This window comes from Gymnoscopelus braueri (assembly GCF_963280865.1).
Source record: "Gymnoscopelus braueri genome assembly, chromosome: 17".
Taxonomy (NCBI): Eukaryota; Metazoa; Chordata; class Actinopteri; order Myctophiformes; family Myctophidae; genus Gymnoscopelus; species Gymnoscopelus braueri.
Genome location: NC_137617.1, coordinates 6,665,914 through 6,690,939, shown reverse-complemented (window position 1 = coordinate 6,690,939; position 25,026 = coordinate 6,665,914). Strand labels below are relative to the sequence as shown.

The 25,026-nt window shown below is 43.2% G+C and overlaps 1 protein-coding gene across 1 annotated transcript in view; it reads right to left on the bottom strand.

Annotated features, from left to right (window-relative positions):
* frmpd2 (FERM and PDZ domain containing 2) overlaps positions 1-20,665 on the bottom strand; it is a gene marked incomplete at both ends in the record, with an annotated part of 44,323 nt that extends 23,658 nt beyond the window's left edge. The window contains 13 exons of the mRNA XM_080455556.1: positions 1,247-1,412; positions 1,774-1,959; positions 2,651-2,803; positions 3,235-3,373; positions 3,669-3,804; positions 4,418-4,592; positions 10,194-10,265; positions 11,343-11,602; positions 11,903-11,978; positions 12,730-12,909; positions 13,552-13,617; positions 16,500-16,663; positions 20,545-20,665. Coding sequence (XP_080311682.1) covers positions 1,247-1,412; positions 1,774-1,959; positions 2,651-2,803; positions 3,235-3,373; positions 3,669-3,804; positions 4,418-4,592; positions 10,194-10,265; positions 11,343-11,602; positions 11,903-11,978; positions 12,730-12,909; positions 13,552-13,617; positions 16,500-16,663; positions 20,545-20,665 — 1,894 coding nt within the window. The remainder of the gene's footprint in view (positions 1-1,246; positions 1,413-1,773; positions 1,960-2,650; positions 2,804-3,234; positions 3,374-3,668; positions 3,805-4,417; positions 4,593-10,193; positions 10,266-11,342; positions 11,603-11,902; positions 11,979-12,729; positions 12,910-13,551; positions 13,618-16,499; positions 16,664-20,544) is intronic.
* Positions 20,666-25,026: the final 4,361 nt, after the last annotated feature.

Sequence of the window (25,026 nt, the reverse complement as noted above, 5' to 3'; positions counted from 1 at the left end):
TTACTCAATCAATAAAAAAATTACTATAAAAAAAAGATGCATGACTCCTTGAATTCATGGATCTTTTTTTTTTTTGGTCGGATTCCTGAGCCAATAGTCCAATATTTGACTAATTGAAGTTAATAGGAGACCAATCTTAACAATATTAATATTAATATTAACCATATTTAAAACATTCTCTTTGAGCATGGATCATCAGTAGGCTCACGGATTACACTGTGAGAGTTGTTTTGGCGTTTATATTATTCGTTTATATAGTTTTGCATTGGTCTCCTACCACAGTGGACGCCGCAAATATTGATTTATTGGCTCAGGAATGCGACAAAAACAAAATCTCCATGAATTCAAGGCTTCATTTTTTGGCGTGAAGTATTCCTTTAACACCCTGGTGATGAAGGTTATCTCTGTACAATGTGGAGGTGGTTGCAGAAGGGAGGATGAGGAGGAAGCGGAACACCATCCTGGATTAGCCCGCTCATCCCCTCTACGTTGAGCTAGTGAGGAAATGGAGCACGTTCAGACACAGACTCATACCTCCTCCATACACCTCAAAGTAACTTGGACAGTACCAGTAGCTATCTATCTAATTATGAAGCAAAAAGGCTGGTAAGCGAAGCTAGTCGCTATCAGGCTCCACATCCAAGCTTGACTATGAGAACTTAAGGCCTGCTCTTAAGGCATATAGAACACCCTTACCTTCAGGACATGATCCACTCTACACCCCTTCCCACTCAATTAGATCAGCTCAGCTTACAGGACATCTGTCCTTCCTTTCCCTAAGACACCCTGGCCAACGCTTCCGAGTGTCCTAGACTCTTCTCCTTCAGCAGACAGCTGACTCACTCCCCATTTTCCAGTCCAAAAACATAACTCTTCAGGCTCTACCTCACCCCCTAGCACCCCTCTCCTTGTATCACTTCTTTCCCCCAAAGTAAGTGAGTAACCTCTTGTCACCTATTGTTCTGATAGATGCATTTATGTTGGTTACTTGTTCACGTATTATATTATTTAGACAGACTTCTACTGTTTGCTTGTCTGCAAATGCTAACGATGATATTATATAGCATGTTGTTTTTAGACAGATGCTAGGTATGATGTTTGCCTGGTATCCTAGTTACTTTGTAATGTAGCACTTTATTGACTTATTTGCACTCTTTATTTGACCATTTACCCCGTTTGTTGCTGACTTAATAAGAGTATTTGCTAAATACCTACTTGAATTGTAAATTGCAATGGAATTTCTGACCTGAGACCAGGTTGTGGCTGAGCTGGCGAGAGCTCATCTCGTTGCTGAACTTGTGCTGGGCAGAGCAGAGGTTACACAGGTACAAGGCGACCTTCGACCTCTCGGTGATGAAGGTGTACACGTGCTTCTTCTTGCTGCCTCGACTCTCGATCACAAATTTACGCCTCTGCAGGAACAGAAGAAACAGGATTTTATGTTGTTTAATTTTATGATTTATGTACAAATGTTCATCCCATTTGTTTGTTTGTTTGCTTTTTTGGGGGGGGGGGGGGGGGCACACACAAAGGTTAGCAATGGTAATAAGAAAGTTAAGGGTTCAAAAAAGTCTTAATAGTCATAACTTCATGAAAAATATTTTACTTCAAACTAAGAACAAAATGTTCTCTCTATCCCTGAGCTATAATCCATCCCACTGAAGATCAGTAGGGTTAAACAGTTTGGGAGTCAAGGTCATAAGGTCATAGGTCAAATTCACACATTTCCCACCATAATTGAGAAAGGTTAAAGTTTGTCATGGTTCCACTCACGTTGGACGAGATGCTGGACGTCTCCCTCCAGTAGAAGGTTTGGCTGGTTGAGCGGCAGCCATCTTTGACCTCGTAAACGATGACACCTTTGGCACACACCCCGAGGACGAGCTGTCCCTCCACGGGCTTCTTCTCCCTCATCACGCGGTAGAACAACACACCGTACTCTGGAATCTGCTGGCTCACCTGCTCAGGTAACAGCAAGAGTGCATCAAGTAAATAATGATTTCAGCAAAGTCAGGAAAAGGTTGATGTTGATTTCTAAGTCAAGGTTCAAGTTGTTATTCATTGTTATGTCTTGAGTAGAGGGTACATAAGAATATATTTTGTTATGGTTCCTCAGACACTATTTTCCAAATGAGTGAAAATAGCATATCTACATTACATGCTCACTATTTAATTCAATTCAATTAATTTCATTGTACTGTGTATTGTGTTGTATGTTTAAAGGGATAGTTCACCCCCAAAATGACTTTTTTTCTATCGATAAGTCACCCCATGGAGACTTGAATTCATGGATATTTTTAAGTTTTTGTCGCATTCCTAAGCCAGTAATTTGATGACTGCCAGCTGTTCCAGTAGGAGACACAAAGAGTCTACTTTGTGTCTCCTACCGGAACCGCTGCCTACCGGTCCGCTGGTCATCAAATTATTGGCATAGGAATGAGACAAAAACTAAAAAATATATCCATGAATTCAAGTCTCCATGGGGTGACTAATCGATAGGAAAAAAGTATTTTTTTAGTGAACTATCCCTTTAATGTATAAATAAAAGGTTATTAAAAAGTGTCAGCAGGGACAGTATAATACTTAATATAATAAAAAAAACAGTGTAATTGTTGTTGACAATGTGAAAAAAAGACTCCTGTATCTCTACCTTAAGGAACTCCAGCTCTGATTCGTCGGCGAGCATCTGGGCGTTGTTGCCGTGCAACCGTAGCAGCTCCTCTCTAATGTAAGGCAAGGCACGTTTCTCCACCACACTCCTGGAGACATACTGGTCAGGACGGTAGTAGTTCCGTCCATACACCTGCAAAGGAACACCCTCAAAACATTATTTTTTCCACAGAACCTGATCCTGAAAATACACTTTGGAAGGCTTGACCCGTCGATAACAACAAGAAAAACTGAAAAATATCTGCACACCGTGCAAATGTGTGTTCATACTTTATCACACTTTTTGGATGTGATATACCTGTATCATGTGAACAAATCATCGCTTTAAAAACATACTCAATGATTTGCACACATGTTCACGATTAAAAAAAAGCTATTTTTGAATAGCCAAAGTATAAAATGACACAGATGCTTTCCCGGATTGAATGGGTTCAAATGGCTTGTAGGATTGTAGATTGGGGTCGAAGAGATAAAAAATAGGGGTCCATGGTCCTAATGCATATCAAACTGGGGGTTCCTTGAAATGTACAAGGTTGAGAATCAGTGTTCTGGTTGGCTGCGTACCTCAGGCATGCTGTCTCCATACTCGGCCTGCAGGGCCAGGGCACCCAGGTAAAGAGCAGTGTCCTCGTGGCAGGACATTCTGTCCTCCAGAAGGTCCTTTCTCAGCTGGAGGTAGTATTGGTGACGGGTAAACTTGTGCCTGATGGAAAAATACATGAATAAATCATGTAGTGAATGGAATGATGTGTTATGCTGTGATGCAGTGGGTCTCAAAGTGCGGTCCAGGGACCCTCATGGTTCCTTGAGAGGGTTCCAAATGGCCACTTACGGCTGTGTAACTCTGAGAGTGTACAAATGGAACCAAATGGACCCTTACGGGTCCATTTGGTTCCATTTGTACACTCTCAGAATTATGGGGGTCCTTGAAATTAAAAAGTTTGAGAACCACTGCTGTAATGGTATGTCATGTTTGGACAAAATGTTCTTATGCTCACAAAAGAAGGGAAATGTCATTGACGAAAAACTTGATGCGCAGGAAAAGGACAACAGAGGTTGTAGGCACTTTCTTCCAGCTGTCGGGAGCCACTTTGGAGATCTTGGTGTCGTTCTCCAGGAAGAAAAACTCATTATCTGACAGGAGAAGAAGAAATAGGCAGAGTTAACACTAGTAGGAGCTACCACTGCATAAGTTATTATCACATACTATAAAGTTCAAGTTGTCTGTCAATGTCAGGCAAGCTGACAATGCCGTGCTTTCTGCTTTTATGTGATATGTCTCAAGTCAAGTTAGTTACCATTGTAAGGAGGCTTTCTGTTTGTCTGTGTTTGTGTACTGTCACTCTGGAGGCATCTGTCCACAAGAGGGTGATAAAACTGTACTATGTCTCAGTTAACTTTATATAGAAAGAACTTAAGTTGTGCAGCATTGAAACTGGATCAATGGATGAAGGAGGCTGTAGCCTCACCTACTCTGTACTCAGTTCATTAATTAAATAAATAGTTAGTCAGCATTCAGTCCATCACCATGTGAGATATCAACAAACAGTCATGATATTCAGCCCAGTACTTCTTCCTACTAGGGCAGCAACTATTTATTATTTTCAAAGTGATTATACAATCCATTATAGTTTTTTGATTAATCCAAACATTTTACCCCCCCCCCCTTTCTTTTTATCAACAAATCAATGCAAACTTCTTCTCCCCTGTCTCTCAGTGTCTCTCTCCACAGACAGCAGAGTCTTACCATCCAGGTACGCCAGGCCGAAGTAGAAGTGCTCCACCAGGTTGGAGTGAGCGACCAGCATGTCGAACACGTCTCCCGCTCTGGACTTCACCTCACACTTGATCAGGATGTTCTGACCGTTGGGCATCAACACGCTCAGCTCCCTCTGGGTGGAGGGCGACTTCCCCTTCTTGGACTGTGACGAGACACATGCGGTCACGGATCAATGGAGATTTTGACCGCTCAACGCAAAGTTAAGTGTAAGATCCATAGGAGGGTAGTGAAGCAAAATGTTATTAATTTACCAATAGATTTACTGAAATAAGTATTTACCTCCTTCAAAGTAAATGATGGTGTTTTTCGTGGTACTATGAATTTAAAATAATTTTTCTCCTGTGACTGGCATGGGTCAACAATATGTTTTATGATAAAATAGCAAGATTATATTAGACAGAAAACTAAATACTGCATGGGTTGTATGCCTGCGCCAACCCGCTGTTTCCATCCGTGTCTGTTCACACTCATATAGTATAATTTAGTGAATGAAGACTTGGAAGTCTTCTGTTAATGTAGATTAACAGTCTAAAGGGAGCGCCATGAAGGACGGCCGCATCCGTACGCGCTCTGTAACATCGCAACGTTTTTCCATCTTTTTAGTATTTTTTAGCCTTCTCCTTTTTCCCTACACCGTCGCGTGTCTAAGGAGTTATGACAGACAAGCACTTATGGACATCAGCACAGCGATTACACACAGAATTCCGGACTTTTTCGCCGAAAACCTTCCACTCGGCTGGGAGGGGGGAGGGGTCCCCTTTGTTCCGGCTGGAACAGAAAGTTACCCGAGGCGACGAAAAAGACCGTGGCGTCGAGGGACAAGAGCAGGTCTCCTCGTAAGGACAACAAAACGTGGATATAAACCTGCACTGCCTTCAATCCTGCTAGCGAACGTTAGATCTCTGTGTGAATCAAGAACTGTGACCACTATGGACGACTTACTAGCGCGCGTAAAGTATAACAGTGAGACAAGGAACACGTCCATTGTGGTGCTAACAGAGACGTGGCTAACGGAGTTAGCATCTGATTCTTCTATCACTCCTCCTGGCTTCACCGCGTATAGGAAAGACAGAGACCCTGTACTCAGCGGTAAGCAACGTGGGGGGGGAGTTTGTGCCTTGATCAACAACAACTGGTGCAAAGATGTTAAAATCCTAGATAGTCACTGCTCACCAGACCTTGAACTTTTAATCATAGCCTGCCGTCCTTTCTACCTACCACGCGACTTCAGCATTGTGATTGTAGCCGTTGTTTACATTCATCCTGGAGCTAATAAGGACACAGCTATGAGGGAATCACACCAGGCGATCAGTGCACAAGAAAATCGCCACCCGGACTGCGCAGTCATCTGCCTAGGCGACTTCAACCGGACAGACTTAAAAAAGGTCTTTCCCAAATTCCACCAGCATGTCGCCTGCAGTACCCGTGGTGACAATATTCTTGACCACTGCTACACGCCCTTCAAGGATGGATACAAAGCCCTCCGACGCCCACCGCTAGGAAGCTCTGACCACGACGCCATCCAGCTGCTACCTGCCTACAAACAGAGGCTAAAAAGGGAGCCGGTCGTTGAGAAGGAAATCCGAATATGGTCTGAGGACACAGACACTATGCTACAATCCTGCTTCTACCAGACTGACTGGGGGATGTTTAAGAACGCCGCTGGGAATAACATCAACGAACTCTCAGACTCAGTCACTGGCTTTATCAGTAAGTGCATAGATGACATAGTCCCAAAAAAGACAGTTCGGATCTATCCCAATCAGAAACCATGGATGGACAGCGGAGTACGTGCACATCTGCATGAACGGGATGCTGGTTTCAAATCTGGCGACGTGGAAACGCGCAACACGACGCGCGCGGCCCTAAACAGCGCCATCAGGAAGGCGAAAAAGGCCTACACAAAAAAGATGCAAGACAAACTCAGCAATGGCGACATCAGGAGCACATGGCAGGCGGTACACACCTTGACAGACTGCAAAACAAGAACCAGAAGCGAGGTGAACCCGCCTGCCTGCCTCCCCAACGAACTGAACACTTTCTACGGCCGGTTTGAGATCAGCTCCAACCGCGGCAGCCAAGCGGGGCCATCAGCAGCACCAGCAGAGGACAACCCTCTAACCATCTCGGAGAGAGAAGTGCGTACAGCCTTCACACGGGTCAACATCCACAAGGCAGCCGGACCTGATGGGATTCCAGGCCGGGTCCTTAAGACATGTGCAGACCAGCTGGCGGGTGTCTTCGCTGACATCTTTAACCTCTCCCTCTCCCTGGCTGTGGTCCCTGCAGGGTTCAAAATGTCAACCATTGTGCCCATTCCCAAAAAGGCCAAAGTGACATGCCTGAACGACTCGAGACCTGTTGCTCTCACCCCGATCGTCAGCAAGTGTTTCGAGAAACTGGTGAGGGAATACATCAGCTCCACGCTACCTGCCTCGCTGGATCCGTGGCAGTATGCATACCGCAAAAACAGATCCACCGACGACGCTATTGCCATGGCTCTCCACACCGTCCTCTCGCACATGGACAACAAGCTGCTGAAGGACAAATATGTACGTATGCTGTTCGTGGACTACAGCTCAGCATTCAACACCATTGTCCCAGCAATACTTGACAAAAAGCTCAGAGACCTAGGGCTACACCCAAGCATGTGCGACTGGATACAGGACTTCCTGTCCAACCGACATCAGGTGGTGAGAATGGGCAGCATCACATCCGACCCCCTGACCCTCAACACCGGAGCACCCCAGGGATGCGTGCTGAGCCCCCTCCTCTACTCCCTGTACACGTATGACTGCATAGCCACACATGTCTCCAACACCATCATAAAGTACGCGGACGACACGACAGTGATAGGCCGAATCGTCAACAACGACGAGTCTGACTACAGAGAGGAGATCAAATCTCTAGCACGCTGGTGCCGGGAGAACAACCTCTCTCTTAACGTCGACAAGACCAAAGAACTGATCGTGGACTTCAGGAGGCCGCGGAGAGACCATGCGCCCATCCTCATCGACGGTGCTGCAGTGGAAAGGGTCAGCGAGTTCAAGTTCCTCGGAGTACACATCGAGGAGGACCTCAAATGGGAGACGCACTCCACACACGTGAGGAAAAAGGCTCAGCAGCGACTGTACTGGCTCCGCCGCCTGAAGAAGCTCGGAGTAGGACGTCGCATCCTCAGGCTGTACTACAACAGTTCTGTCGAAGGCATCCTAACAGGCTGTGTCACGGCCTGGTACGGGAACTGCACTGCCCGAGAAAAGATCAGCCTACAACGAGTAGTGCGATCGGCAGAGCGGATAATGGGAATCGAGCTCCCAGCGCTCCAGGAACTGTACAAAAAGCGGTGCGTGCTCAAAGCCAAGCGCATCATCAAGGACAAGCACCACCCAAGTCACAGACTGTTCAACCCCCTACAACGACCGCGACCGGGCAAGGGGCTCTACCGCAGTATCAAGAGTTCCACCACCAGATACTGGTGTAGTTTCAATCCGGCTGCTGTCAGAATGCTGAATGGGGAATAAGCCTGAATGAGGCATAGGCCTTGTTCAGCAGCCTGACAACAGGCAGCGCAGACTTTTTTCTGGCTCTTCCTGAACACACCTGTGGATTATACCAGGGACAATGACTTGGACTTTAGCCCCCCCTCGGACACACCTGTGGACTACACCAGGTACAAATGACTTTTTGTTGCACTCTCTCATGGAGCTACTTGCGGATTATACTAGGGTCAGTCCACTCTAGGTGGACACGCACTGACCTTTTGCACCTTAATCCCTTGTATAACGCACTGACTTTTTTTTGTGGTTTTTTTTATTGTGCTCCTTTTCCTCTAAGCACCTTAACGTCCATTGTCTATCATGCACAGTATAAGTATAACATGCACAGTATACAATACATTGCTGCTATGCTCAGGCACCTTAGTTTAGTTTTGTTTAGTTTTTTTAGTTTTTATTATCTCAGGTAATTTGTAAATATGTAGATAACTTGTCTGGCCTTCTGTAGCTCTCTTGTTTTGATCTCCTTCCCACTTACCCCCCACCCTCTTCTTCTCCCCCCCCCCTCTTCTTTCTATGGAAACTAACGTTGCGATGGGAACGATGTACAAAAAAGAATTTCACCCACTTTTTTACCTTGTAAACCTGTGATGTGACAATAAAACTGATTCTGATTCTGATTCTTCTGATTCTGATTCTGAAGGAATTCAATGAACATGTTTTGTGAGGTCACCGGCCGTGACCTTGTCCTTTGACCTTTGACCACATACTTCTAATCAGTTCATCTCATTCAGAGTCCGAGTGGAAGTTTTTGTGCCAAATGTGATTAAATCCCCTCAAGGCCGTCCAGAGTTATCGCGTTCACAAGGTTGCGACAGACATACGTGCGTCCGTCCGTCCATCTGTACGTACGTACGGACAACCCAAAAACATATTGCCTCCCATCACAGCTGTCCACCAGTGGAGGGATCTTAGAAGAGATCACCAGCACTCACTTTGATCCTTTTAGGATTTCTTGTTTATTTAGTCGGTCATAAGCCCCAGCAGCAGATCATACATGACGGACGTTTCGGCCCGCAAGCCTTCCTCAGCGTGAATGGCTCACGCTGAGGAAGGCTTGCGGGCCGAAACGTCCGTCGTCAAAGTGAGTGCTGGTGATCTCTTCTAAGATACTATTTCTGCCAGAACCAGTGGTGGAAAAAGTACTCCAATGTTTTACTTAAGTAAAAGTATCAATACTGCAATACAAGTAAAAGTCTGGAATTCAAAATGTACTTGAGTAAAAGTACAAAAGTATTGGCATCAAAATGTACTTAAAGAACCAAAAGTAAAAGTACTCACTATGCAGAATGTCCCATTTCAAGCTTTCACATGTATAAACATCATTTGAAAATAGCAGATCTACAAGCTCACAATGTGTCGCATCGCGACGCATTGTAAGCTTGTAGATCTGCTATTTTCAAATGGCCGAAATGTATATCGTTGCTGTTCGACAGAAACCAGCTAACTCCATTTTTCCGCTTTTGCATTTTTTTTCCATAAATCAGTGCTATTGAACACCCTTTACGTCTGTGTGTTGATTAAAACAATATTGAACCAATGCAATGTATTAAAAAGTGCTTCTGGCACAACCAGCTAACTCCATTGGATCCTCAAACTTTCAGCTAAACCAGCTAACTCCACCAAAGGGGGGGTGGAGTTAGCTGGCTTTGCTGACTCCAGGCTCCACCCCCTTTTGACCTCCAACCTCATTGTGAGCTTTGAGGTCCATTTAGCTGTTCTTATAAATGATGAACAAAACCTTCTAACTCCACTTTTTGTTTTTGTCATTTCCTGAAAAATTAACATTTTGGAGTTGGCTGGTTTCTGCCGGACAGCAGAGATATAGGGCTGAAGTGGGTAATGTATGTTTTGTAATAATAATGTAAATCTACAAAGTAACTAGTAACTAAAGTTTTCAAATAATTGTAGTGGAGTAAAAGTATAATATTTGCCTCTTAAATGTAGTGGAGTAGAAGTAAAAGTACAGAAAATTGGAAATACTCCAGTAAAGTAAAAAATACCTCAAAATTGTACTTAAGCACAGTACTTCAGTAAATATTCTTAGTTACTTCACACCACTGGCCAGAACCGTGCACCCAATGCACATTAACTCTTTTTCATGAAGTTATTCTTTTTATGAAGTTACTATCACCATTACAACGTTGTATGGAAGAAAGGTCTTCGTTTGTTTCATTTGAACTCACCACAATGGATCCAGGCAGCTCCAAGACAACCGTAGTTTCATCTTGCACCCTAATGAACTCCGGACCCATGTCCTGGAAAAGGAGAGATCCACACAGGAATACTGATCAGATCATTGGCGGGGCGACAGTAGGTTTGGGAAGGGATGCTGGGGACATGACCCTGAGGAAAGGCAGCGTGCCTGCCAAAATGTTGGCTTTGTTTTTAATCTCTTTGGTCCGTTTAATAAAAATAAGACTTTGGCACTGAAGCTGTGAGTGTGCGGCTATACTTTGATCTCCTCTACGGGGACACGACCCTATTGAATTGTCCATAATATGTTTACCGGCCCTTATCTTAAAACCGCTTCCTGGCGTCCCAATTTTTGGCATGTCATTATAGGTGAACATTTTCAAAAAACTGTCAAAGAAATGTCCAATTTAAAATAACTAAGTAAATAAATAAATAAACATTTTCAAACCATTTTCTTTATTTTTACTTATGTTTTTATCCCACGATTTAGCGACCCAATTCTTTTCACCAAGTGCCAATTGTCTAAGTAATCCTGGGCGCTACACTCCCTCTGCCAGCCTAGGGAGAGCCCAGAGCCGAGCTCATGCCTCCTTCAATGCATGAGAGCTAACAAGCCTTCTTATCACCTGACAGGGGGGAGTTTCCCCGGTAGGACGTAGCTCGTGGAAGGAACGCGTTATTCCAACCAGTTCCTTTCCCCTCCATCAGACACCTCGGCTGACCAGGGGGAGGCAGTATAGGGACCAGGATTACTGCATGTTTTTTTGTGAGGGTACCTACCCTAGGGGACACGGGGAGAACATGCAAACTCCACACAGAGTAGGCCCTTTCGCCAACCCCACCTAGAGTATGGGCACTGATGACGCGGAGGAGAGGACACGCCCCCAGCGCCCACAGCGTCCACAGCGTCCCCGGCGGGAATCGAACCTAGGACCTTCTAGCTGTGAGGCGACAGCGCTACCGACTGTGCCACCGTGCTCCCTTTTCAAACAATTTCTAATATAAAAAAAAATACAGACTATACAAAATCTACAAGCTCACAGCGTGCCAGGAAGCAGCATCATAATGCAACGTCACGGCAATGGAACAAAACGTTTAATTTCCTTCCAGTTACATGATAACTACACTTCCTGTCTCACCTTTAGTTTCTTGTCGTTCAGACTCGACGTCGAATCAAAGCGGGCGATGGACCGCCTGTTGCCATGGCGATTGTCGTCCGGGTAGGGGCTGCATGGGCTACGGCTCAGCATGCGCCAGCTGCTGTAGCTGTCTCTATGACGACTGCTATGGGGGGTACTGGGAGATGGAAACCCAACAGGTTCTGGTGGATACGTGGCTCCTGAGAATGTTCTGAACCTGTTCCTCAGGGTCCACAACGTAGAGTGGGAGGAGGAGCCACCTGGAAAAGAAAACACCAATCAATGAGGTCCATGTCTTCATCATGTTGAGGTCCATGTCTTCATGATGTTGTTGAAGTTCATGTCTTCAGCATGTTGTTGATGTTTCCCTCAACAAAAAGGCAGAAATACAAATGGAACACATTGAAGAAGGTCAGAATGCATGCAAACACTGCATGCAAACACCGCACAACGAACAGAAATAGCCGATCTGCAGGCTCACAACGTGTCAACTACTAATAGTCTACTATACATAACACATTTCAAATATTAAAACAGCAGATGTCATGTCAATGTCTCACCATGCAGTCTGTCCCTGACCATCTGACTGCGATCTGTGAGCTGAGGTCCATTCTCTGACACAGGCACGTGATCGACCTGCAAGACACACGCACACACACACACACACACACACACACCACCCACAAACAAACAAACAAGCAAATACACATACACCCACACACACACATTTCATAAAATCAGTGTTGATTTTGAGAGCAAATTTTGATTTAGTTTTAGTCATAGTCTTTTGAATAAATTTCCATTTAGTTTGTCATATTTTAGTCATCTGAAATGTTTTAGTTTTTGTCTAGTTTCAGTCGACTAAATATCATAAGATTATAGTCGACTAAATCTACAGTTGATTTAGTCGGGCGTGATGGCGTCGTAATGCCTGATTTATGCAGTACTGCATGTCGAAAATAGCCAATCTACAAGCTCACAACGCGTTGTGAGCTTGTACATCGGCTATTTTCGGGCCTTGACACTCACCCGCAACCAAACATAAAATGACTCATATTTTAGTTCTACTGGATCTCTTCTCCACTATAGTCCCTCCCTAACATTTTAGTCTAGTTTCTATTTGTCAACGAAATCGTCAATATTTAGTCTTAGTTTTAGTCATCATAGCTTAGTTTTTATTTAGTTTTCATCAGTGAAAAACGGTAGTCGACGGACATTTTTTGTCAAAGTTTTAGTCGACGAAATCAACACTGCATACAACATAATCTTAAAATTTTCACCCAGCATTGATGCTGTAATTAGATATAATATTTTGCTGTACAGTATAACTGTATTAGTTGATGTTCTACTGTAGCACACACACTGTCATCTTATTCTTCCTACTCACAGAGTCTCTGAACACGTCTTCCACCAGCTGTTTGACCAGCGTGTCAGGAGGGGGCAGTAGTGAGGCCTTGTGGTGCCCCTGGCTGGTCTCCAGTACCGTAAGCAGGTCAGTGCGTCTGGGCGCCTCGTCCTCGCACATGCTCAGTAGCAGACTGTCCAGAGCACCGCTCAACTGGACCGGCTGGGGATGGATGGATGGATGGATGGATTCATTTACAGCAGGGGTGATGCAACTTTGATGATGGAGAGGGTGACTATATTTCCACTCTCACTCCAGAGGGCCACATTTCATATACTGTCGGGCAGAAACCTCTTATCTCCGTATTTTAACTTTTTCGTAATTAATGCCCTACTTCGTCATTGTCACACAAAAGTAGCAAAAATAGCCGATCTACAAGCTCAAAACGCGTCGCAGTGCGACGCGTTTTGAGCTTGTAGATCGGCTATTTTTGCAAATGTTTTATTGGAATCCTGAAAAGTTAAATTAGTATTTAATTTCAAATGCATTTAGTTATACTTATGTTAACTTTATGAACTTAAATACAAATACATTGGACATAAAAAAGACAATAGCATTTTTATACTAGTCATTACGCTACTATAAGTAATTAAAGCGGGTCATGTTTGCGTAACAGCTGAAATCAATAATATATCAGTATTCCGATATCAACCTGCGGGCCGCATTAAGTGAAGGTGGGGGCCGCATGTGGCCCCGGGGCCGCCAGTTGCCCATGTTTGATTTACAGTATATTAGTCCATGATGGTGAACCATGAAACAAGCACAACGTAGTTCAGCTTATTCGAGTGAAGTGGAATTACATACCTGGTTCTGTGGTAGGTGATAATCCACACACCAGTACAGAGTCATCCCCAGTGAGTACACAGCCATCTGCAGGAAGGAAAACACCTTTAGAACAGATTCAACCTTTGACCCCTTAGAACATTTTTATTGTTAGACATGATTTGGTCTGATATTTTCTGCCTTTTGATCCAGAATTCCTTTACTCTCTATGTACTGTAGATAAACTGAGCACTGAAACTCTGACCAAAATAGCCATTCTAGAACGTTCTCTAGTTCATTGGTTTTCAAAGTGGGGGTGCCACGCTATGAGCTTGTAGATCTGCTATTTTTGAAAAATCGTGAACATTTGTGCAAACCTTTGAATATATATATATTTTTTAAGCAAATATTTGTAACTCAAATCTTTGCTTCTGGGGGTCCCTGGAACAAAATATTTGAGATGGGGGTCTGCGGCCAAATACATATAACTGTGTGGGTCCTTAAAATGAAAAGGTTTGAGAACCACTGCTCTAGTTGTATTTACTTGTACATGGAATAATGCTGAGGATTATCATTATCAACTATGAGTCATTTAGCTGGGGACCCCCTGGAAACCCCTTCAAGGACCCCTAGGTGTCCCTGGACCTACATTGTGAACCACTGCTCTAGAAGATGCTGCGCTCAGTGGAATACGTTTCCAAATGAGTGAGTATCATTTTAACACATCGAGTGCCATAAACGGTCCGGACCGTTTTTGAGGATCCAAACGAGAAGTGCCGAAAACGGTCTGGACCGTTTTTGACCCAATTCTATTTTTATACGAGTGGCCCACGTGGGGCGCTAAAACGAAACTTTGACATCACCCAAGGAGTTTCTGAGAAGAAGAGGCTGGATGTGGCTCCATGTCAAAAATCCTTCCGGTCGGCGTTTTCAATGTTATCTCCTTGACTAAAAGCTTAATATCTCCATTTCTTTTTAACGTGGTGGAAACGAGCCGTTTTCGATCGGCGATCACGCTGCAATGGAGGATCGCGTTGGAAATATTATTGTTCCAGGCGTTAGTCGGGACCCTCCGCCGTCTCGCACGCACGCTTTGTTTACATGCACTTCCGCGTCGGGGCTTCTACAGCACGAAACCTATAACGCAAGTGGATGGAAGAAATGCAGGCACTCAACGTATAATATTTTAATAAACCTCTGGCACCCAATGTGTTAAGAGCCTGTGCTGTATAAGATTTGACTGATCATGTGCCAAAATCTGATTATTCATAAAAAAGGGCTGACATCAGTCTTATACCAGCTTCAAAGACAGGATTGTTAATGCAGTGTTAATGCAGCACTGATCTGCAGGATAAATGTATAAAGGAAGTATTTTACAATAGCTAGACAGGCAGATAAATGATGTAGTCAGATAAGCTATAGGTTTAATATGAAGTGCCCTTGAGCAAGGCACTGACTGAAACCCCCAACTGCTCCAGTGTTGAGCTGCTCAGTGGCCAACGGTATAAGACTGTGGTTGTACTGGTCGGTTGCCAGGTTTGAACCCATTAAGACCGGGAACGCATCTGTGTCATTTTACATTTCTTTGGCTATTTTTGAAAATGAAAGATCTGTGCTCAGTAACTTTCCGTGGGTGCATAAATCTCAGGATCCACATGGGAATGGCATATGGCTCCCGTTTGGATCTCGTGCTTTGTTTGTCCAGCCAGTGACATCAGTCATCTCACAGTACTGTTAAGTTTCAGCCAAATCAGAGGACCATTGACTTCCATCGTGAGATTAAAGTTAAATATTTGAAAAAGTATAAAACATAACGGTATCTGAAAAAGAAATTAGTGGCGGTATTTCTGTGGTCTACTGGCAGTGTGCACGAGATATTTGGCGCTCATGATCGGTTCAGCGATTTGCAGGATTGTGTCCGGACACAGACACACACACACACACACACACACACACACACACACACACACACACACACACACACACACACACACACACACACACACACACACACACACACACACACACACACACACACACAAACACACACACACACACACACACACACACACACACACACACACACACAGCCTATAGAGCCCCCACCAGTGTTGCCAGATTTTGTGAGAGAAATAAGCAACCAGGTCTAGGGAAACAAGCCCAAAAGAAGTGACTAAGCCACATGAGCACTTTAAACCTATACTGTATTACATCGGCTATTTGAAAATAGCCGATTTACAAGCTCACAACGTGTCGCGATGCAATGTGTTGTAAGCTTGTAGATCTGCTATTTTTAAAAAATCTTGAATTAAAATGTGGAACACAAATCTGGTACAACAGGTCTCAGATGGGGGATTGGGGACAAGTACACTTAAGTTGGGGGTCCATGACATGAAAATATTTGACAACTACTGGTTTAAATAGAGCATCGCAGTTCCCGCCCACTTCCTGGTGCCGGAAGGAAAAACTCAATGCATTTTTCCCATTGACATTTCCAAAAATATTTATATCAATTAATTTAAGCCTGGAATCAAGCCATCCAGGGTCCTGGTGAATCATGACCATAAAACGTTTTTTTTCTGTGATTTATTTTATTTTATATTTAATTATATGATATACTATATTTAATAAATACCCTTTGTTTTGCCGTTTTCAAAAAAAAATAATCACAGAATCAAACGATTTATGGTCATGATTCACCAGGACCCTGGATGGCTTGATTCTAGGCTTAAATTAATTGATATAAATATTTTTGGAAATGTCAATGGGAAAAATGCATTGAGTATTTTGCGGTGGAACCCGGAAGGGGCGGGAACTGCGATGCTCTATAATAAGCAACTACACTTTAGAAGCAAGTCCAAAAAAACGCAACCGGCATCTACCAACATTACACCAGCTACTTTACAGAAAAAGAAGCCCAAAGTCGCTTATAATAAGCAGACATGGCAACAATAGCCACCACTCCATCTCTTCACCTATATATACAGTACCTTCTCCACGGGGGTTCTGGGTGAGGCAGCGTGACCCTGCTGAGCCTCCGGGGCGGTGAAGGAGATGACGTCCTCCGACCGACCGCAGCTCTTGAAGGCCAGGTTCCCATTGGCCGACAGCAGCACCGAGCCTGGGCTCAGCACGCTGCACATGCTGCCTGGACCTGAGAGGACAACAGGAAGAAGAAAGAAGTTAAACAGGAGTATTACTGGTATCCCCAGGGGTGTAATGTAACTAGGTACATGTCCTCAAGTACTGTACTTAAGTACAATTTTGAGGTATTTTTACTTTACTGGAGTATTTCCAATTTTCAGTACTTTTACTTCTACTCCACGACATCTCAGAGGCAAATATGCTTTTTTTTCTACTACAATTATTTGAAAACTTTAGTTATTAGTTACTTTATAGATTTTGATTATTATTACAAAACATACATTAACCACTTCAGCCCTATATAGGCCTACATTTCGGCCCTTTGAAAATAGCCGATCTACAAGCTCACAATGCGTCGCAGCTTGTAGATCTGCTATTTTCAAAAGATTTGAATACATCGTATACATTTGAAAACGTGTGAAATGGGACATTCTGCATAATGAGTGCTTTCTACCTTTGGTACTTTAAGTACAGTTTGAGACCAATACTTTTGAGCTTTTACTCAAATCTATTTTGAATTGCGGACTTTTATTTCTACATTGCAGTATTGATACTTTTACTTATGTAAAACATGCGAGTACTTTTTCCACCACTGGCCTCAAGCCTCCGGTGCTCATGGAAAGTAATACTATTCAGGAGAGAGGGAAAATGATGTCCAAAGGCATAAAAGAAATCCAGGTCCAGGCACTCAGGGTGGGTTTGATACTGTAAGTAAAAGGCCTTTATTAGATTTGGGAAAGAGACATTAACCCATTAAAACTCGGGAAAGCATCTGTGTCATTTTAGATTTGAGCTATATATCGTCTCGTCTCTGTCGGGTGGAAACCTCATATGTCCAAAACTGTATGTATTTTCAGGATTCAAATTCAAAAATAGCAAAAGTAGCAGATCTACAAGCTCAAAAGATGCTTTTGTGTGATGCTGTAGTATGATCAAATACGGTCACAAAAACACAAAAGGTTATGGAGTCAGCAACATACGTTTTTCAGAAAACGTATGTTGCCTACAAAGGTATTTGTAGAATGGGCCTCAGGTCTTAATGGGTTAAAATACACCAACGCATGTCAGCGTTCTTCAGGGTGTAGTGAAACAGAGACACAGAGTCATTATCATTATCATTCACAGGTGTGTCCCAGTGAGGACATGCAGCCTTGCCTCTCTCTGGCTCCCTGAGGTCATTATACACATTAAAACATGACAAGGACAACAGGTTATGCTGTATAATATCAGAGTGAATTTGAGAAACCAGGGACTTTGCAAACTCACTAGTGAGTCTCTGACTCCCCACTCCAGCGGGTTAGGGTTTAGGACCACATGAACATCATCATTTTGAACATGTTCAAAATAAAGCTATTCATTCATTCATAATTCTGACATCCCATTATTCCGACTGTTAGGCTAGTGTGAGGTAAGGGTTAGGGATAGGTTTAGTTATAATGGGGCCAGTCGGACCAACGGGACGTCGGAATAATGGGCCGGAACACTACATTGGCCCCAATCTGGGGGCGAACGGTCAATGGAAATAGCAGATCTACAAGCTCCCAAAATACTGGTTTAGTGTCAGTCAGCTTTTTCCTCAACTTTCCTAACTCACCTGGCTCATCAAATTCACTGTAATATACACTGGACAGCCTGCTCTTAAACAGCCTCCAGTGGAATCCAAACAACCTGAATTAAACCAGGGTTCATGAGTTAAATCAGTAGTTTTAGTTCATGAGGCCATGAAAATTGTATGTAGGCTTTGTTTTTTATTTTATTTCAATCAAACACCACACTAGGTGATTACCGTGATTTCGATTAATTCATTACATTTCTCCCTCTATAACAGACAGATGGCAAGGAGAGAATAGGGTCCTTTACCCTAACTACTACTAGTTGCCGATTACATAGATTGTTTAGACGTGTACTTGACAAACGTATGTCCAAACGTTACTGTGCAGTTCATAACAAAAGTATTTATTTTCGGTTCCAAAGATCTGTCACCTTCAGTATGCAAAAATATTAAGGCAAAATACAGTCCAAACTTAAACTGAGCACAGCTGAGCATACGGAGCACATACAGTCAAAACATGTTTGCCTCTTTCCAATCAAAAACTACACTGGTACTTGATTGATACCATATTGAGGACCTGGCCAGCCTTGGCCTTGACCGCACCCTCCATAGACAGAGTATAGACTATAGTGGCCTGCAGAGTTGTTCCCATACCGCTACCAGTATCGGAAAAGCTGCCGATACTGCCTAAAAATGCTGGTATCGGTGAGTATGCCCGTCTATGTCATTTCGATGTCATTTATCACATGATGAGGTTTAATTTAAAGTAATGTTTTGAATGCTTCAGTTGATGTTGCATGACTGATTTTATACTGTTACTGTACTATTTACATAATTATTTTTACTAACTTGTAGCTGCACTTTAACAATTATTAATGGCATTTTTCATTTATTCCTAGATCAGTGGTTCTCAAACTTTTTAATTTCAATGACCCCATCCATTTTGTGTACACTCAGAGTTACAGACCTGTAAGGGTCCATTTGGTCCATTATATTACAGTCAACGAACCCTGAGGGTCCCTGGACCCACTTTGAGATCATCTCTAGCACAGACACCTCAGCCCTCCCTTTTTTTAAATGCAAACAAATATCATGCAAATACTGTAGGTTACAGTATAGACTGAAAATCCCCCAAATGCCTACAACCAGAGTACCGTGTTTGCATGCCCACCTGATTCTGGGTATAGCAAGGGGGGCCCATAAAGATAATTGGCTCAGGGGCCCCTGTGAGTCTTTTTTTATTATTATCATTTTTTATTTAGAGTAGCCAATTCTTCTTTACCCATTTTTTTTCTCCCCAGTTTAGCCAATTAATTCCTCCCCACACACATTTCTGTGTTGTCACTGCTGTCATATCCTACTGACTCACCTGCCAGTGAGGAGCCCCCACCAGGAGGACGTAGAGCCTTCGTCCCACTCCTCCCGCCCAACACTCCCCGCTGACAGGTGCCGCCCCACAGGGAGTATGTGCAATGACCAATATATATCACGGGCCAATTGTGTTCGTGTAGATGCTCGACAAAGCCGGATGCCCCCTGTGAGTCTTAATCCGTCCCTGGCAACCCTCTCTAATGACAGAGTTAATGTGGCTCTTATACAGTATGTTTGAGTCTAATGTTCTGTTACAGCAATACGCTGTTCCGTGTGTCCAAACCTTTGAGCTGTCCCGGTACAACGTGTTCTACTGTTTATCACTGAGTAATCTAATCTATCACGTATAGCCACATGATCAGAGATCTCCAGTCGTCAGGCTATGCAAGACCAGACACTGAGGGACTCTCTGACCCTGAACTCTCTGACCCTAAACTCTCTGACCCTAAACCCTCAGTGGTTCTCAAAGTAGTGTCCGTGGACCCCTATAGGGGTCCTTGAGGGGGTTCCAGGGGGTCTACTTGATGAATTGAACACACACAGGACCACTATGGAAACAAGCCCTCAGGGCTTTTTGTGTTATCCTTTTAGCATTATTGTATAACATTATATAACAACTTTTTGCAAACAGTAAAATATAAGTATTCAATCAATCAATCAATCAATCCCCAGCATAAATGGGCAGTGGCACAATTTAACCACTTTAACCCTATTTCATTCTTCAGATATTCAAAAATAGCCGATCTGCAAGCTCACAATGTGGCGCATCGCATCACGTTGTAAGCTTGTAGATCGGCTATTTTCAAAAAAGAAAATAACATTTTAAAAAGTGTTTTTTTATAATTTTGACAACACAAATCTTCTCTTATGGGGGTCCCTGGCACTAAATCTTTTCAGATGGGATCCAAATCATCTATCAAGTTGGGGGTCCTTGACATGAGAAAAGGCAACCAGTGAGTGTTAGTTACCTTTGCTGGATATGTCCAGTAGGGCCTGGGAGGTGACCAGCAGTAAACCCCACACCTCATCCTCCTCCAGAGCTGAGCCCCGAGCCTCCAGCACCTCAGCCAGGGTCACAAACGTCCCCATCCTGTCACAGAGCATCATTCAAACCAAGTTACAAAGTGCTTTACATCATCAATAATCATTTGAACTGGGGACAAACCCACCCTGATAAGCAATTGGAATGTAGGAGTTGAGGCATTCAATTTAGTTTGACTCGATTCCAAAGTAAATATTGTGAAAATAGCAGATCTACAAGCTGAAAACGCCTCGCAATTTATACAATATTTGACAATTTGGCCAATGTTTGACCAGTTTGTATGGTATAGTTTGTTGATTACTTTTGATGCAGTAATGGTATTTTTTAGGTCTTAAAAGTCCTTAAATTGTCACTTCACTGTCATCTGGGGACCTCCCCAAAATCATCTGGGGACCCCCCAGGTTGAGAGCCACTGCTTTACATAAAGCTGAACACAAATCAAATCAAAACATCAAAACAACAAACACGACGTGCTCAAAAAGTTTGGTGTGAAATAAAAACACGAATGGTATCAATCATATTTCAGCGTCTAAATTATGGAACGATCCACAACACGACAAGCAGTAACACAAGATTAACCATGGAAACCAAACGACAATACCCTGTTCTTATACCCTCAATCGGGCAAGGAAAAACTCCCAAAAAATAACATATCGTTGCTGTCGGGCAGAAACCTCTTATATCCATATTATCACTTTTTGCGTTTTTTCATGAATGAATGCCCTACTTGATCTTACTGCAGTGTCACAAAATGTGCCACATTTTTCGACGCGTTTTGAGCTTGCAGATCTGCTACTTTTGCTATTTTTGAATTTGAATCCAGAAAAGTAACAGTTTTGGACGAGGTTTCCACCCGACAGAGAAGATATGTTGTATGTGCAGAAAAGCAGACACACACACACACACACACACACACACACACACACACATACAGTACACACACACACACACACACACACACACACACACACACACACACACACACACACACACACACACACACACACACACACACACACACACACACATACAGTACACACACACACACACACACACACACACACACACACACACATACACACACACGTGACTCAGACAGATAATATAATTATACATTCACACGCTATACTGTAGGTAAGGACACACACACACGCACGCACTCACGCGTTAATGGGGTGCATGCTGCAGAAGTAAAGCAGCATAGCTCTCTGCAGAATGCTGCAGCATTGCAGTCAATATTGCAACGACTCTGCTAATCCACTCAGGGTAGTTTTTGGCCAGCAAAGAGAAGAGTGTACAAAAAATACTGTACATTCTGTGAACTAAAGCTTCATCCAATGTTCAGCAGAGATCCACCGTGAGGCAATAAGCAGCTCACTAGAAAGGAAAGCAACCTTTTAAAAGGGTTAGTTAGACCTTCTTCAAGAACGTGACCCCTTTCTAAAAGGGTCAGACCGTTACAGGAACCGTTTCGTTTGCTTGTAGTTGCACTCTAACGGCTGCTTTATACTTAGCTGCGTGCCGGTGTCGTGCTCAGTAAATAGCAGATCTACAAGCTCACAACGTGTCACGGATGTGACGCGTTGTGAGCTTGTATATCTGCTTTTTTTACAGCATGCAACACCAGCATGCAACCAAGTATAAAGCAGTCATTAACGATCATTGATGATCTGTCTGTTTGAGTGTTTAATGCGGTAAGATGTGTGTTTTAAATCGTTTTATAATGGGTTTCCCTGGAAAGATGGCCAGCTAAATAAAGTGGAAACTTTTGATTGAAATACTTTATTAATCCTGTGGAGGAAATTCCGTTTCAGCTTAGCTGAGGGGGCAGTTAGGGGTTAAGCGTCTTGCTTCGCTGCGACACGTATACACTGGGCAGGCCGGGAGTCAAACCAGTGACCTCCTGATTAACAGACGGCCGTTCTACCCACTAATCTACGGCCGCTCAATGCTCTAATTCCAAGAACTGTATTCTACTACAGTAGACATCCAGTGTCAATGACACTCTGACAATGTACAAATGGACTATCTGTTCTGATCTGGAGTCTATCTGTTGGTGGACCGGTGGAATGATAATCTGTAAATCAGAGAAAACTGAGAACGTTTCTCACCTGAGAGAAAGTGCAGAGATTGTGAAAAAAAGAAAGACGGAACAAAAAGAAAACCCCAAAGATGCCTAAATAAACCTGTTCATTTAATATCAGATTTGTTTTTGAATAAACTAGACCGGGAACGATTCAAGTTGGGATTGCATGCCCTGCCTGGTTAAGCGATATCTGTTGTACCCATCGTCTGCCTGTCTGTGTCCCTTTTATGCCGAAATATGGAGATTTCTGTATCTTGTCTGCCCAAATATGGAGTCTATGACGTCATATGGATGACATCAGTGTACTGTGATTTGTGGTTCATCATATTTTTGGGAGATCCGCTGATCCGACCGACTTTCCACTCAGCACATCACACGCGGTTCTGGACAGCCGCCTATCCAACTGAGTCACCGCTGGTCATAGCCACTCCCTTAGATCCTCTGTGACGCTTGCGCTCCGACTTTGAAGTCGGTTGGTCGAGCCGTTCTCGAGATACGTGAACTACAGACGCACAGATGACGGGCAGATGAACGGACAGAGATTTAGCACATTTATAGTAGGATAGTGGGATGTTGTAGGATTTGGTATTTGACCTGTTGTCATGACGTCCAGATTTCTATTAACAGTTTAGATGATCAGTTTTTTGCCAGACCCAAGGGGTCGGGCTTACATGAGGCTTTGTATCTGTTTTCTCCATACATGGTATGTCACTTTGTCCCCCGGCCCCAGCCAAAAAGGTCTGTCCCTCTTTCGTCATAGAAGGGACATAGAAGGGACACACGTCATGCGAAGCCCGGCCATTCAGATTTCAACCACTAGGGGTCTGGCAGTACCAGGTCTCCTGGTTCTAGTTTTATGTGACATCCCATAATCCCCTCTGCTCACACGTCGTTTGTCCCATTAGTTCTGACCAGCACCATGGGTTCTGACATCATCTGATCTTTAAAAAAATCACACCCTGTGTGAAGTGGGCGGTGTCTTCCTAGCTAACCACAATAGCTAGGGGATAAATACATTTATTGAAACACTCTTTATGATGGACAAAACCATAACTTAAAAAAAACAAATTTATGTTTTTTTTAAAGTTATGGTTGCTTATATAGGGCTATGCACATGTGTCATGTGACACTGGCCAATCACAGTCCTAATAGATTGTGATTGGCCAATCACAGCACAGGATAATTGTACAAATTTCCAAACCTCACTTTTAGGGGCGGTTTCACTGCCCAAGATATTTGTACATTTTTCCAAATCTCACTTATAGGGGCGGTTTCACCGCCCAAAAATACATCAAGTTATTGATAAGAAACAGTCAGCAATGTAGCTGTCAGTTAACCCCATGAACCCTAGCCTCCCTATTCTGGGCATGTCCCAATAGGCGATCTACAAGCTCACATCTCGTTGTGATGTATTGTGACATGGTAGATCGGCTATTTTAGCCAAGCGTTGTTTGGTGTAGAGGGGAAAAAGGAAGGGCCAAGTACAGATGCCTGTGGGATCCCCTTCAACTAAGTATAATACTGTAGGGTTTAAGTATTTAAATAAAGGGCAAAACCGAACCTGTTATAATTTGATATTCTCACAAAATAAAACATTTTTTAAATATAATTTGGAAATCGGTGTTTGATCAGCTAAATCCACCCCGCCCCAACATTCAGAAAACACCAAGTAAATAATGTTTTGTGATGTCATTAGTCGTGTCAAAAGTCCACCTTGGTAAACTCACCCAAGCTCCATGTAAACAAATACAAGATACTTCTATCATCAATTAATCTCACAGTTAACATTAAAGAGGTTTCCAGAGCATTGCAAATATAGCTGGTTTTGAATGATAGACATTTATAACGTACATTTATAGACCAATGTTATACCAAGCACAGTCAATAGAGTACAACTAGCAGCTTCCTGCACTTGTGAAGTCATGATGATTGCTTTTTCTGTAGAACTTCTCTCATTCTAGTCATTTCCATATAATTATAAATAAAAAGAAACGGCTGTTTAGGTATGGACTAGTGTAACTAGTGTAAGTAGTTTCAAACCTGGAAAGTCATTTTTGATTTTTGAGTTGGCTATAAAAATATACCAGATTACAAGCTCACAGCGCGTCACTTCGTGTCGCACTGCGAGCTTGTACATCTGCTATTTTTGACCATTTTTGGTCAGATTAGCCAAATCTTTACAGTGCGAGAATTATAGCAGGCATTTTTTTGTAGAATCGACCTCAGGTCTTCGCCCTACCTTTACCAACACTGATAGAGAGAGAGGCGCTGATCTGAAATGAATCTATTGTTGTGCCAACATAATGAGATCACCAAACTAAT